This window comes from Symsagittifera roscoffensis, chromosome 9 (genome assembly GCF_963678635.1).
Source record: "Symsagittifera roscoffensis chromosome 9, txSymRosc1.1, whole genome shotgun sequence".
NCBI lineage: Eukaryota > Metazoa > Xenacoelomorpha > Acoela > Convolutidae > Symsagittifera > Symsagittifera roscoffensis.
The window spans coordinates 20,924,358-20,939,503 of NC_087070.1; the positions used below are offsets into that span (position 1 = coordinate 20,924,358).

The 15,146-nt window shown below is 36.8% G+C and overlaps 2 protein-coding genes across 2 annotated transcripts; both read right to left on the bottom strand.

Moving 5' to 3' along the window:
• Positions 1-118: 118 nt before the first annotated feature.
• On the bottom strand, positions 119-8,300 carry LOC134854464 (uncharacterized). Its single transcript, XM_063870721.1, has 5 exons — positions 7,851-8,300; positions 4,403-4,980; positions 3,925-4,098; positions 3,303-3,493; positions 119-521 (listed from the first exon to the last, which is right to left on the bottom strand). Exons 1-5 carry the CDS (start codon positions 8,055-8,057, stop codon positions 145-147), a joined length of 1,527 nt encoding a protein of 508 aa, XP_063726791.1. The 5' UTR covers positions 8,058-8,300; the 3' UTR covers positions 119-144.
• Positions 8,301-8,693: 393 nt separating this feature from the next.
• On the bottom strand, positions 8,694-12,133 carry LOC134854757 (E3 ubiquitin-protein ligase CHFR-like). Its single transcript, XM_063871115.1, has 5 exons — positions 12,119-12,133; positions 11,588-11,741; positions 10,357-10,541; positions 9,128-9,224; positions 8,694-8,741 (listed from the first exon to the last, which is right to left on the bottom strand). Exons 1-5 carry the CDS (start codon positions 12,131-12,133, stop codon positions 8,713-8,715), a joined length of 480 nt encoding a protein of 159 aa, XP_063727185.1. The 3' UTR covers positions 8,694-8,712.
• Positions 12,134-15,146: the final 3,013 nt, after the last annotated feature.

The following is a 15,146-nucleotide window of genomic DNA, read 5'->3' on the forward strand; positions in this document are numbered from 1 at the left end:
TATATACCACGATCAAAAATTCAATCAATCATCAAGATCCGCATACTTCTTAATTGAAAACAAAAATTTAATAAAATTTAAATTGATTAACAAATTGATAAAAATACTTAAGGACTTAAACACGCTAAATATTCTACACAAAGTTCACAAAAACTGCTCATCTTTACTATTGAACATCTCCATCACCACATCAGCCATATCCAGTCCCGCCCCCAGAACAGGCCTGAAGAACAACTCAGTCACCGTTTGGGGGGACATTTCACGCAAGTGGGCCACCAACGACAAGCAATGAGCAGGACGGAGGGGGTCTAGTTGGATAGGACTGAGTCTGGGGGGATCCCCTCCTCTTCCTTTTCCTCCTCCCCCTGCACCTCCGGTGGAAACATTACTGGGACTACTCTGTTGTTGTTGTTGTTGTTGGTAGCTTTGCTGCTGTGTTAGCCTGCAGTGGTCTCTCAGGGCTTGCTCGGCCATAGCTCTGTTGTGGTACACTAGTTGACTGTTTTTCAGTAGAACCAGTTCTGGAAAAAATTAATGCATATATAAAAGACTGCTCGCATCAGGGCTAAACCCTAAATGCTCCGCTCCGACTGCCCTTAAGAGTCGCTGGAAAAGTTGGTTTTCTGAATTCTCTCAAAAGACTATCAGGATCAGTTTCGAAAAAAGGCGAATTGTTGAAAAATTTGGTCAAAAACCAAGCTTTACAAACTTTTGTTTTTATTTCCAAAAAATGGAAAGTTTTTGACGCACAATCCGCCTTTAAACGCAAGCAAGAAAGTGGCAAAGTTTCTAGAGCTTTAAAATGCGAGAAAATACAAACTTTGCATGTAATAAATTGGAAAGTGTACAGCCAACTTTGGATAAATTACGCATTTCAAAAATTTGTCTATATTATGCATTTCAAAGCTGTTGTATGGAACAAATCGCTTTTTTCGCTTCAATTGACAATTTTCGCTTTTTTCCGCTACAAAGCAAATGTCGGATCAACTGTACAATCCGCCCCCCTTCCCCTAAGTGACCTACCTTAGAATGCCCTCCCAAAGCATTTATTAATTCTGAAGATTAATTCTGTATAAAATATGCATTTCATACAAACGCGCAATTACAATTGGTTTAAACATTTTTATGCGGGATTGCATTTGTATGCTATCAATAGCACAAATTAATGTTTTAGTTCTGTTTTCTGTGGTAATACGGTTAATTTTGAACGAATCAAGGCTACACTGAAAGTTTGCTAATGAAAAATTCAAGTCGATTTGGGGAGGGGGGATTGTACGGTTAATCCCAGATGTTAAATTACATGGTAATTTAGTGGCAATGCGGCCTCTTTATTCAAAAACGCCACCAAAAGAGCGCTTTTAATTGCGACTTGGGTTGGAAAAAAATAGCTGCCCTTACAGCTGTTTGAATTTCTAGAACAATTTATGATTTTTTTGACTACATTAACCAAAATTGAGAACACTGGATCAATAGATAAAACTTTCTTTCCGCTGGGAAATCCGAAAAATAAACACCGCTTTCGAAACTAGAAGTCATCACGTTTTTCGTGCCCTTCACACTTTAATGTTCGATAGTGAAGTTTGCCTTCCTTTTGGCACAGGAAATGAAATACACTTAAGAAAATCACAAATGAAACTGCAAAAAAGTAAATTTGAGCCTGAACAAATTTTAAGACTTGTCCAGTTGAAATTAAGAAAAAAATCATCAGCAGCTATATAAAAGTCTGAACTACGTTCATCGACTCTTAAAAGTTTGAACCAATTTTTTCGACACAAATAGTTTTTGATTAATTTTTGAAATCCAAATCACGAACAAAAGGGCTTTCAAAAAGTGCCACACTTGACCCCTGTGAGCTTTCTCTGAGAAACGATATCCAAAAATCGGGAAAAAATGCCCTACGCCATAGTCCCTTCCCACACCTTTAAGGGGGAAGGCTTTGGTCGAAAAAAAAACGACTCGCCCGAGCTCCCAAAACCTCGAAATCGTATGCTAAAATTTTGAAATAACATCTAGTAACTCTGGTAAGAACGAGAGGAAAGCTAAAACAAGACTGCTCGTATCAGGGCGAAGCCCTGAATGTTCCGACTGCCTTTTAAGGTTTATGGAGCAGCAGTAATAGCATTAAAAAAATAAATGAAAAAAAAATAAAATGAATTTTTTTTTTCAAAAAATTGAAGTTTTTTTATAAAAATCATACCCCCACACGCCATATAAAGTACAAAAAGAGAGATTTCGTTCCTTGAAACAAATCAATTATGGCAAATAAGCTTCGTTCAACCAATTTGGAACGATTTATAAGACGGATTAAATCACAGCTTACGCGTTAATAGCGCGAATTATATCGCGCGTTAATTGTCCCAAATTGGTCAAAATGGCCAAAATGGCAATCTTTAAACCCTCATAACTTTACGAAAAATGATCACAGGTGAAATATCTTTTCAAATTTAAGCTCAGGATAACAATACCTTTTGAATGATATTAAAAAATTCCGTCAAAGATGGCTAGTTAAAAAGTCGAAATTTATCTGAAGAAAAAAAAACCCACCCCGAGCACAAATATTCCGTTACTTTCGTATCGAAAGTCGGAACAACAAGATGTTGAGGTAATTTGAGGTATTTTTCTGTCTTTTGGAAAACTTTCTCGGCACAATTGCCAGCAATTCAGATGTCCAGCTACGTACTAAAGTCTGATGACTCCACAAAACTAGAAAACAAAATTGGTAGATAAAATTAAACAAGACTGCTCGTATCAGGGCAAAGCCCTGAAAATTCCGACTGCTTTTTAACGTTTATAACAGTAATAACATAAACAACAGAAATAAATTAAAATGAAAAAAAAAATTTCTTAAATTTGAAAATTTTTCTATGAAAATCATCCCCCCACACGCCATATTTAGTACAAAACAATAGATTTTGCTCCTTGTGACAAATCAATTATGGCAAATAAGCTTCTTTCAACCAATTTGGAACGATTTCTAAGACGGACTAAATCTCCGCTTACGCGTTAATAGCGCGAATTATATCGCGCGTTAATTGTCCCAAATTGGTCAAAATGGCCAAAGTGGCCAAAATGGCAATCTTTAAACCCTCATAACTTTACGAAAAATGATCACAGGTGAAATATATTTTCAAATTTAAGCTCAGGACAACAATAGCTTTCGAATGATATAAAAAATTTCGGTCAAAAATGGCTAGTTAAAAAGTCGAAATTTGTCTGAAGAAAAAAAAAACCCACCCCGAGCACAAAGATTCCGTTACTTTCGTATCGAAAGTCGGAACAATAATCTTATAAATCCCGCTGACCTGGGTTGAAGAGTGCAATGATCTTTAAGTAGAAGTACTCTTCATCAGACAACTTCAGTCCCGCAATCTTGTTCAGCATCGCCTTCACTGTGTTCACACTTTCACAAGTGGGCAGCTGGTTCTTCTCGGCGAATATTCGGGCTAGTTTATTCGCACAAATGGTCTGTTTCCAACATGGTACTGCATTGGGTCTGGAAAAAACTAAGCTTATGAGCTACAACATTAGCATATAAAATTATTTCGATTCATGTTTTCGATAAATGTTTTGTTGCCTCTTTCTATCGAAAATTTTAGAGAGGCAAGACCCACCTATAAATGGCACAAGTCGAAATTAAACGGATGGATTAGGAAAAAAGGCCATGAGCAACCATTTTTCAATATGCTTGAATTTAAAAAAAAATCCATTTTGTTTTGAGTTTTGCAGACCAGTTCATTGAGTTATCAACCAATTAGAGTACAAGTCCCGCCCGCTTGGTTTGCCCAATCCAGAAAAAAAAAATCGGGTTCTTTTTTATCAATGAATCTAATCGCTTAAAACACTTATTTCTCTCTTTTTTCTCAAACCCAAACCCCCCCCCCCCCCCCCCCCCCCCCCCCTAATTAGAACCCCGTGGTATCAGACCTGTTGCAGAAGTTCTTCAGTTCCATCTTGATGTCCAGCTGTTCTTCTGTGATGGCGATGAGGAAGATGGACACCCACGACTGACCAATCAGAAGAGCCCTGTCCTCCCTCAGCAGTCCTTTGAAGGGCAGAAGAGAAGACACAGTCTGAGCACATCGCTGCAGTGTCTCGAAACTGGATCAGAGCAAAACAGCAACAGTATATCACAAATTATTTCAACTCATTCATATTCTCAGAGTTTGCTTCAGAAATCTACTCTATAAAAAATAATTGGAATTCTCGTATCAGGGCCGAGAATTTCTTTTATAATAAATTCAATTTGTGTCAAGTGAGTAGATTTTGGGTAAAATTATAAAGCATTAGAGAAACGTAGTTTCACTTTTGAGTGTTCGCAATACTTTACAAGTATCCTTTGTTGATTGTTTCTAGAATATATTGGTTTTCAAAATCAACCATTTGCCCTAAAATCTTTATTTACCAAAATCGAGAAGTTTCTTCAGGTTGTTTCAATTTGACTATCGTCGGCTCGCAGCAGCATCGACTGCCAGAATGCTCCGCCGACATTGACGAACCCGAACGGAATCCAGTATCATCCGAGTTGAAACTTGTTCCGCTACTCGGACTAGTCCCGAAGTCGGGAGTCGCAGGTGATCCGAAAGACGAACTCTCTCTGAGCGAACTACTTGAAAAATGCGAAATATCCGGAATCGATTTTTCCGATCCTATTTTTGTCTGCTGTTGTTGATGCGAAGTAGAGTCCAAAAGTTTTCCGAGCTCGTTATAATCTGCTTCGTCACGAGACTTCATAAATTGCATCTTATTAGTTGGACCGTTGTGCAGGTTTTGTACTAATTTGTTCACGTTTGAAGAGTGCACTGGAACAGATGCGCATATTTTTTTGGCTTCGGGTGGGTTGATTTCGTCTGATTGACTATGAGGTTGACTCGGGGTTTGTTCGGATTCTGCGGGCAGAACTGAGACATCAGCAGACGTGAGGCCGAAATTGAAACCGGCGAAGTTTGGCGAGCTGGGCATTGACAAGGGTTCGTCGTTGAGCTGAATTTGATTTTGAACAAAGTTTAAAAAAAACATATTTTAAGCTACATAGCAATTGCGGAAACGTACATCTACACAATTGATTATAAAAACGATGAAAAAACAATAGTTCAAGTTCAGCATAAGGTGGCCCCCAGGGAGCGGAAAAGTAACCTTAGGGTCGTGAAAATTAATTTAAATTCCGACCACTGAAAATGAAAATGAGCTTAGTCTTTGAGAGTGTTTAGTTGTTCCGACCAATGACATTCGGGAGAAACTTAATTCGAACGAAATTGCAAGTCTTCCAAAAAAATTGTCCGTGTATGAAGTTTTTGGTAATTTCGAGCGATTAAGTTACAAAAAAGTGGGGAGGATATTTTTTTCAGGAGTATTTCAATTTTTTGTTGGATGAGGAATCACATATAATAATCAGAGAAGGCCAATAAAAACATATTGATGTTCTTTCAGTTGTGTTTTGAGACATTACATTATTCGAAAACATCACATAAAAACTAGAACCAGTTTGAAATTTTTCGTGTGTAGTCTCATTTCGATTTAGTACAGTTATCGTGTTGCGTTATATGAACATCGGAACTTTATGCTGAGTAAAACTTAGTTTGACCAAAAAATGGTTATTGGAGCTTCAACTAGCGCTTATCTGGTACTGTGCAAAAAAAATGTAATAAAATTAATGTGAAAACTGAAAAAGCTTAATGTTTAAACACTTAATTTTGAAAGACAACTGTAATCAACAAGGCCAAGAAAAACTTGTGAACTTTGCTTTAGGTTTTATTTCTACAACACTTACAAAAAATGCCTAAATTTGAAAGAGGGAAAATCAGAAACGGTCGAATCATGCAGCATATTGAAACCCTTTCAGTCTTTATTCCAACGACGTCAGAAAACACTTGAGTCTTAATGGTTTTTTTATCTTTGTAAAGCGTTGTGCTTTTTACTCTAACTTAGAGCGTGTAAAGGTTGTTATACGAGTGCGATTAATTAGGCTGATTCAGAAGCTGATTTAGGAGACGGGGAGAGAGCGGACGCTTTCCCCTCAGGGAATTGACTCTCTCAACAAACAAAGGGTCCCCCTCTGGTATTTTTTATGACATCCATTTTAGACTGACCAAACCTAAAATTTTTCTAGAGGCCAATATATACTAACTTTGAAGGGGAGCGCGCGCCGAAAACACGCAATCTTTCGGTCAAAAATCCAAAAAGTGCCCAAAACCGGCTTTTTTAAAGTTTTTTTTTAATTTGCCTGCGGGGCAAATTTTTGATCAAAATAGGGTCTTCACAGTGTTCTGGGAGTGCTCAGAAAATCAATTTGGCCGACCTAAAAAAATGTCAACAAGGTTTTCGAAAAAAAATTTTGAAAATACCACTCCTCGAGAAAATTTTAGATCCGCCCCTGAGCTGACTGTTTATGATTCGTGGATGTTAATGAGTTCTCCTACCATACCGCAACGGCATCCATTTTTGGGTGACCAATGGTTGACAATCTTATGGTCGAAATTTTTGTCGACCTTTTTTTTAGGTTGACCAAATTGATTTTTCGAGCTCTTCCAAAGCACTGTTTTTGCCAAATTTTCTGTACCGCAGGCAAGTTTTGGAAGAACAGGCCAAAAAGGCGTTTTTGGGCACTTTTTGAAAAATTTTGACAAAAAAATCGCGTTTTGTTGGCGCGTGCTCCCCCTCAAAATTAGCATATATCGGCGCCAAAGGCGCCTTTAGAAAAATTTTAGGGTCGGTCGGCCAAATATGGATTTCTTAAAAAGTACCAAAGGGGGGACCCTTTGGGTCGGGAGGGGGTCGAATCCCTGAGGAAAAGGGGCGTCCGCCCCCCCCCTAAATCCGCCCCTGGCTGAGGTATTTGCACTATTTGGAATAGCTGAGGTATTTGCACAGCAACCGTCTAAAAACTTTTTGAAACTCTTCTTGGAAATTTTCTTTGATTTTGTTTTAAAAATTTTAGTCCCATTTTTATTATTATAGGCGCTAAAATAAAATGGAGTAATACTAAATTTTCATAAGAAAACTACTGGAGTATTACTAAATTTTCATGGCTGGACTTATAAGCCTACTATTATAAGCCTGCTCCCTCTATTAGCTCGCAATTAGACTAGAAAAAAAATTGAAACCAGTTTTTCTCTAGAAATTATTTATTGTCGTTCGAATCACGACTGAAAGTGCTTTAAAATGATTTATTACTCGCCTCCATCCTATATATTACTTGAGATACCTGATTTTGCGGTGGAAAAAATTTGAAATAAAACTGAAACAACCAAAACTACGTTCTTCTGCATTTCCAGAAGTCGGAATAAAAATTTCTGCCTCTTGTTCATTATAATAATCTGACAGTTGTCCAGTTTGTGAGTCAATTTTTTTACCAAGCATGAGAAACCACGCTGATTTGGGTATTTCTTAGGACAATTGGAAACTGATATTTCGCAGTAAAACAACTGACGTCTGCGAATTGGAAATTCAGTCTTCGATTTTTTCCCAAAATTTCATTAAGCACACGTCACTTATTTTGTAAAAGTTTGAGTCGAAAATGTTTTACAAAGGTATAAATTTTTAAAAACTTTTTTCGCTCCCTGGTTCACAAGTTAGACAATTTTATGAAAAAGAGAAACTCTTCAAACCCTTTAATTTATCTGCACGTAAAAGACAGAACGGGTCAAATCTTCAATTTTTTAAGCAGCAATAAAGTAGTTGGTGAACGTATATCTGACATTTTAATCATCATTTAAGTTTCACACGTCCATTCGACCAAAACTGGCCACGTTTCAACAGACTCGGGTAATCAAATCACGTGACTTTTTCTGAAATATATATTTGAATTCTAGGACCATAAAAAGTCTGACCTACTTGAACAAAAAGAGACTTACCAACGAATGGAGAACTGAGAAGCATCCAGTCTCAAGGTCAGATCCAGAACCACCATCTCCGAACTCATCCAGATAGTCCAACAAGTTAGGCATGTCATCATCCTCATCATTCAAACCCCCACCCAGGCCCAGCCCATCGCTCCCAGAGGGGTCCAAGGTACCCCCCTGGTGCAAGGGACTAGTGAGATCGTTAAAACTTGATCCCATTGCTTTTTAGAGTTTTTTGAAAAGTACTGAGTTATTTCAGAAAATAGTTTTCTTTCACTTAAAAAACTTAAGAATAAGCACTTAAAACAGTGCTAATAATTAAATTTTATTCGCGAAAAAATGATTATCAATTTTTTGGCGTAAAAAGCGGACCGATTTTATGGATAAACTTGATGTGAGAGATAAATTGTTATAAAATGGATATTGACAGACAAAATTTTAATCGAATTTAGTAAGGCATACGTGTTACGTAATTTAAGTACTAGATTATGTAATGCCTTTGTATTTGACCAATGGTGTCTTAGCATTTGTACATTACTCCGTACAATTCGCTCAACAAAAATGGTTGTATTACGTAATTACTCACAGACACGCGCGTATATAATGTATAGTGACGTAATACTTTATGGGACTGTCTGTCATTTGAATTGCTCATAAGTCAGCATAAAACCAATCTATTGAGTTCGAGAAAAGGGTTTTTCCTGGTACTCAGATTGCAATGATTCAATTGGCTTTGAGCGTACTTTAAAATGCGAAAGTTTTGCTGCGATAAAATACTCGTGTAATTACACTATTAACGACAAAACGAAAAATTTGCAATAAAAAAATAAAGGGTTATTATTTCTATTTTTGGATCTACTTAACAATCTCCCCGCTATGGTACCCTTTTAAGAATCTCCACCCCTATAAGTAAATACAGTAAGGTAGCTCTGAGCTTTCTATTGAGAATTATAATTTTGCTACATTCTGATTGGTCGAAAAATCGACCATTTTGATCTACTTACAATTTCCCCCTTTCTTGAAAGGGTAGGAGATTGTTAACTAGATCCCTATTTTTCTATGAATAGGCAGTCTTATATGATTTTTGGTATGCCAGAAATAACAAGTCGTTCTCCAGTGCATTGATTCTACCAGTGTTTTAGCAATAAAGATACTAAAACTTCAGGAAGTCTTTTCTGACTCTCTACTTAAGCCAAAACAATTCAGATAAACAGTTTTTAAAATAAAACTCATCTACAAACAAATATTCAATTAGAAGTCTACAACAAACTAGAAACTCAGTCCCAAACTAGTTCTTGTCGTGTGTCCATGATGATCCACAGCTCGGTAGTGGATGTCTGAAGGCTGGAACCCAAGAGGAACCAGCACTCTCGCATACTGCAGCGCCTATGAAAGAAAGAAATTTACTTCTCTGATTCAAACAAATACATATCAGAATTTTATACATTTACAAAATCATTGACCAGATCAAAATCATATCAAATATGTTTAAATCAAGTCTTTTTGAAAATCATCTCAACAAAAATTATTGCAAATCAAAGTCTTTTGACGTCATTTCCAAAATGAATGAAATCAAGTCACAAGTGGAAAAAACATTTGTCAAATTCAGGGTCGGATCAAGGATTTTCTCGAGGGGGGGGGGGGGGGGGGGGGAGGATTTTTAAAAAAATGAAATTTTGTCCGCCTTTTTTTTAGATTGACCAAATTGATTTTCCGAGCCTTCCCAAAGCCTTAAAAAGACCCTATTTTTGCCAAATTTTCTGCCCTGCTGACAAAAATTTGAAAAAAAATCAGGCCAGAAAAATCAGGCCGTTTTCTTGGCGCGCGCTTCCCTAAAAAATTAGTATATATTGGAGCCCAAGGACCTGTCACCAAAAATGGATATCTCAAAAGAGTACAAAGGGAGACCCTTTGGATCGGCAGGTGGAGGTGGTTGAATCCCAGTAAGGGGGGGGGGGAGTCCGCCATACGCCGCCCCCCTTAAATACGCCCCTGGTCAAATTAGAATCAACCATTTAAGAGCTGACAAGTGAAGTGCCTATGATTTCAGTAAGAAGTATGGTATAGCTGACACCTAAAGTCCTTTGTTTGACTTGACGCTTAAGTAAATTATTCACATTTTTAAATTGAGACGATTTATCCACAATGGAAAGGATTAAGATACAAGCTGTTCAGCTATTCACGGAGAACAATTTTTGTGCCCCTGGTTAAGAATTTCATGCAATTTTTTGGTCATTTTTCACAAATTAGTTATTTCACACATTAGTTATACCTTTCTTCTTCTGCGCATGCGCTTTGGCGCTGAAAAACTAATGAAGAGGAAATAAGCGCATGCCGAAAGAAAGTTTTGTCATTCAGTTTTGTCTTCAGATCCATACCTACAAAAATTCAAGCCAGAGGCGAATCTTTTGAACTGTGTACCTTACAAATAATTCTTCAATTTAAAAAAAAAATTTCATACCAGTGTTTTAGCAATAACAGTACAATAATCTAACAGTACAATAAATTCCCTTGTCACCTGGTTTCTATTGTTTGCGTATATCTGAATTGGAGGTTGTCGAGAGGGAGGAGTGACAGTGTGCACATACTGGTTGAACATGTTGGACCCCGTCAGGAACGAGGACTCCTCCGAGGACCGCAGACTGCTGGGGTTCCGACACAGGAATGATTCACAGTCCAGTTCCAACATGTCATGTTTACACACTGCCAATTAAAAATCTTTTTTCTTTCAGATTCTCATCATTAAAGGTTATATAAGTTGTCAACGATAGTAAGAAAAGCCGTCTTTTTTAAAAGCAGCACAGAAAACTTCAATGACACTATCATTGCTTAATTATTTGAGAAAAAAAATCCCTCATTTTATCGATGAGATCATCTGTCAACGAGATAAAGATTCATGCTTATGCATAACTATTTGGTTGTGTCTTGCACAGTAATGGTAATTGCAAAAAATCGGCAAACAAAAGGAAACAGTCCTCTGAACATCTTTAATTAAGCGTTTACTGAGAGACTTCCAGAAAACTCATCTTCAAAGAAGTCTGAAACATAATGGAATGCACAAATAAACAGCGCATATGCAGGAAAAAGAGGTAATTGAAAGCGTTAACTGAAACATTACTTATAAGTCGATACTATTGAGTTAGGACCGATGTGGTTAACTCATAGAGTAATTTCGGATAGGGTACACCGTCTGCTCGTCACTGGCCTCACTGGTCGCACCAGATGAGTTAGGACCGATGTGGTTAACTCATAGAGTAATTTCGGATAGGGTACACCGTCTGCTCGTCACGCTATCTTATTTTCGGCCGGATAGATTCGTGCAACTTCTTCGTCTAATACCGATCCTAATCTTACTCTTATACTATCTAGTCTCAGGTTGTTTGACTAGTCTCTGCTAGGCTCAATAGATCTAGGGTATACTGGTTTATTGTGGCTGCTGAAGTTCCTTTGGAGAGGCAACTAATTTCTAAGTTAAATTCAAATCTCTCTGGTGCTGAAATTACAAGTAATTTCAGCACTTACAAATAAGTGGGTTGTTAGTTAGATGGATCATGATTGGTTAATATTAAATATTTTACAGTGGTAAAATATCTAATTTATCCAATCATAAAATGTAGTTTAGATCAGGTTCCACTATTCATCGTACAAAAAAAACGAATTATACTGAACTGTACAAATTAGCAGCACAAATGCAAGATAAAAAAAGATAATTGAGATAATTTTCCAGCGCAATAATCAACTTGTGTAACCTGCGTTGAACTTTGTGCGACACAGAGGACACTTGGTCTTTCTCCTCACCACCCACTGGGATATACATCCCCCACAGAAACAGTGGAGACAGGGTAGGAGACACACTGGGGCCAGGAACACCTCACTGCAGATGGAACAGGTCAACTCACTCTCCTAAACATTTAAAACAGATTTGCATAAATGTAGAGGAACAGATTGGTCAGAATGCTCCCAGCCGATGTATAAACGGGCCAAACAAAAGCCGACAAGATAATTTAACCAGTCGAGATTGGGATCATCGTTGAACTCGGCAGCTTATTAGAAACTTGTTGCATAAACGATGTTAGTTACATCATTATTACGTCACTGCTGACATGTTTAGCTGGAATATAATGGATCTTCCGAACACTAATCAGTCTTATCTTTTCATTATACACTCGCCAAAAAAATTGAAGCGGGCAGAATTTCAAATTATTTTGTTCTGGAAAACTTTTTCAATCCTACTAGGGATCCAGCTAAAGCAGTTTGATAATGTGTTTAAGGAAACGTACCGATGCAAAAGGCATTGCGTAATTTTCAAAATGTGTCGAAATGTCAAAAATTGGATATTTCCCAAGTCCATGATTGATTGCCGCTCAAAAGTTCGGAGAAAACGCTTGTGCAGATATAATAGAAACATCTCCGTTCGATTTAATTTAGTTTCATAATTTCAGAAATTGCATGGTCGTTTTTGGAACAATGAACGAAGCCCAAGAAAATTGTCAAAATGTAAAATGGTGGACATTTCTCAAATTAAAAAAGTGGATGCATTTCTAAGTGAAATATTCCCAGTGCATATTAGTTTCATTGAACCCTTAATCTCAGATTTGGCATAGTAATTTTTGAGAGAGGCCAAAAAGTTTCTTAAAAATTGGCAAAATTGCAAAAATTGGACATTTTCTATGGTCATTACTTTTTTAAGGAAGTTCAAAAATGGGTTAAGGTGACATTTGTCAAGATCACAGTAGATTTAAAAAAAAATGGGAATCCGCTTATGTAAGGGATGTTCCTACAAATTGTTCTTTCGATTTAACCCTTAGCCTCAAATTTGTGACCGTCGTTTCGGCGAAAACCAAAAAATGGTCAACATTTCAACACATTGACCTTTTCTAGGCCAAGTAATGCTTTCCCACCAAAATTAGGGCGCAGCTCCTATGCAGAGAAAATGTCCAGCAGATTTTTGCGTTGAACCCTTTATCTTAAAATTTAACAAAATTAGACATTTTCTAAGACCATAACAAATTTTTTTTCTCAAAAATTAGGGACAAATTCCTCGCACAGAGAAAACGCGCAAAAATTGTTCTTTTGATTGAACTCTTAATCTCAGACTTGGTTGGGTATGTCAAAAAAAATAGGGCGTAGCCGCTTTTTCATAGAAGATTCGCAAAATTTTATCTTTCGATTAAACCCGTTACCTCAGATTTGGCAAGGTAGTTTTCGAAAAAAGTGAGAAAAGTTCCGAAACAATTAAAAATTTGGAAATTTTCTCCTGCCAAACTTTTTTCTGAAACAAGTATAGCGGCGTATTCCATAACATGTTCTTTCAATTACAATCTTAATCTCAGATTTGTCATCGTACTTTTCACAAAAACGTGGACATACTTTAAGGCAATAACTTTTTTCCACAAACTTAAGCCGTTGCGGCTTATGCAAATGAGATATCCATTACATGCTCATTTAATTCAACGCTTAATTGCACATTCAGCAGGGTAATTTAAAAAAAAGGGTTAAAAAAAACCCACAAATCTTTCGAAAGCTGTACATTACGAAGCCTAGGTGTGTTATTTTTGCATAGCTCTATTTTGAGTTTTCACGAACACGAATACCGTGCGCATGCTTTTTTATGTCGTTTTTCAAATGCCTGTTGCAAAATCCGTGACTAAAAGTCGGTAATTGTGGCATGCTGTTTCAATACTATGATGTCACGGAATCCCAACCTACGTTTTGCGACGCGTTCTGCCGATTTTACCGAAAACTTTAAAGAGTTTGCGCAACGAATTCGCGGTGGAATTTAGCGGAGTCAATCCTGCATATCCTCAAACTACACGATTAATAGGTTGAAAAAATCGAAATCATAATATTACTGTTGACCTGTTCGATACAAATCTCTAGCCCCGACGCTCGCTACGGGCTCATTAAATTAGGTCTTACGACGAAGAACTATGCCAACAAACTTTAAACCGACGACCAAAAAAATTAATTTTGGTAATTTTATCTGAAAACAATCAAAAAAGTTAAAATAAATTCTAAAAAAAATTAAATGTGAAGGGTAGTACTAAACAAATAAAAACCAGAGAACAACTCTAATGAACCACACTATTCATAAGCGAACATCACGGAATCAGTATCTGTTCAACCGAGGATTTAGTTCTACAATGATTAACATTTGGTCACTGAACCTGCAAACACAGACAATTTATGGTCAGGGATTCCGCAGTTTTAGCGGCTACTATGTTTTATTACTCTGGTGATGTAAAACGCAACACATAAGGAATTAGCTTGTTACGGATTCCGTGACACCAAATTCAAATATCCAAAACTACCGAGCCCACAAAATCCCAAATGACGCACCCAGGCCTTCTATTGAGAACGTTGGATAAGGTGAAAAAATAGTAGCGGAATATGTAAGCACACCGGTGAGTATCTGGTTTTTTGATTGATACCAGTTGTTCGAAAACCGGTAGAGAAGTTGTCATTAAAAACTTAAATTTTCCTCAGTGCCTAAAAAAAACCAAATACCATACATTTTTGTTACTATACTTTATAACTGTTTTTATCAAAGAGAAATGAGTCTATGGCGATACAATTATTCACATTCAAAGTATTTTTTAAAGGACTCAAAATATTCTGTAGAAACAATAAGTGCATGTTTTCTTCTTTGGTTCGGATAAAAAAATTAATTGCCTCAAAAAACTGCAAACTATCAAACACAGAAACTTGTTGAAAGCCATATGCCACAAGGCCATTTGCCGAACATGTTGTTGAACTATATAGAGAAAACCATAAATCCAAAGATAGTAAAGTTTCTAAGAAAGGAAAATACAACTAAATTAGTTGACTACTAACATAACAATCCAGTCGCCGAAAAACACCAAGAGCTTCATCATATTCTTTTTTATTCCGACTTTCGATACGATAATAACGGAATATTTGTGCTCGGGTGGGTGTTTTTTCTTCCGAAAAATTTCGACTTTATAACTAACCATTTTTGACGGGATTTTTTATATCATTCAAAAGGTATTGTTATCTTGAGCTTAATTTTGAGAAGATATTCTACCTGTGATCATTTTTCGTAAAGTTATGGCGGTTTAAAGATTGCAAATTTTGGTCAATTTGGGACAATTATCGCGCGATATACTTCGCGCTATTAACGCGTAAGCGGAAATTTAATTTATTTTAGAAATCGTTCCAAATTGGTTGAAAGAAACTTATTTGCCATAATTGATTTGCTAAAAGGAGCGAAACTCATCCTTTTGTTCTTTATATGGCGTGTGGGGAGATGCTTTTCACAAAAAATCTCAAATTTTAGAAAAAAAATCA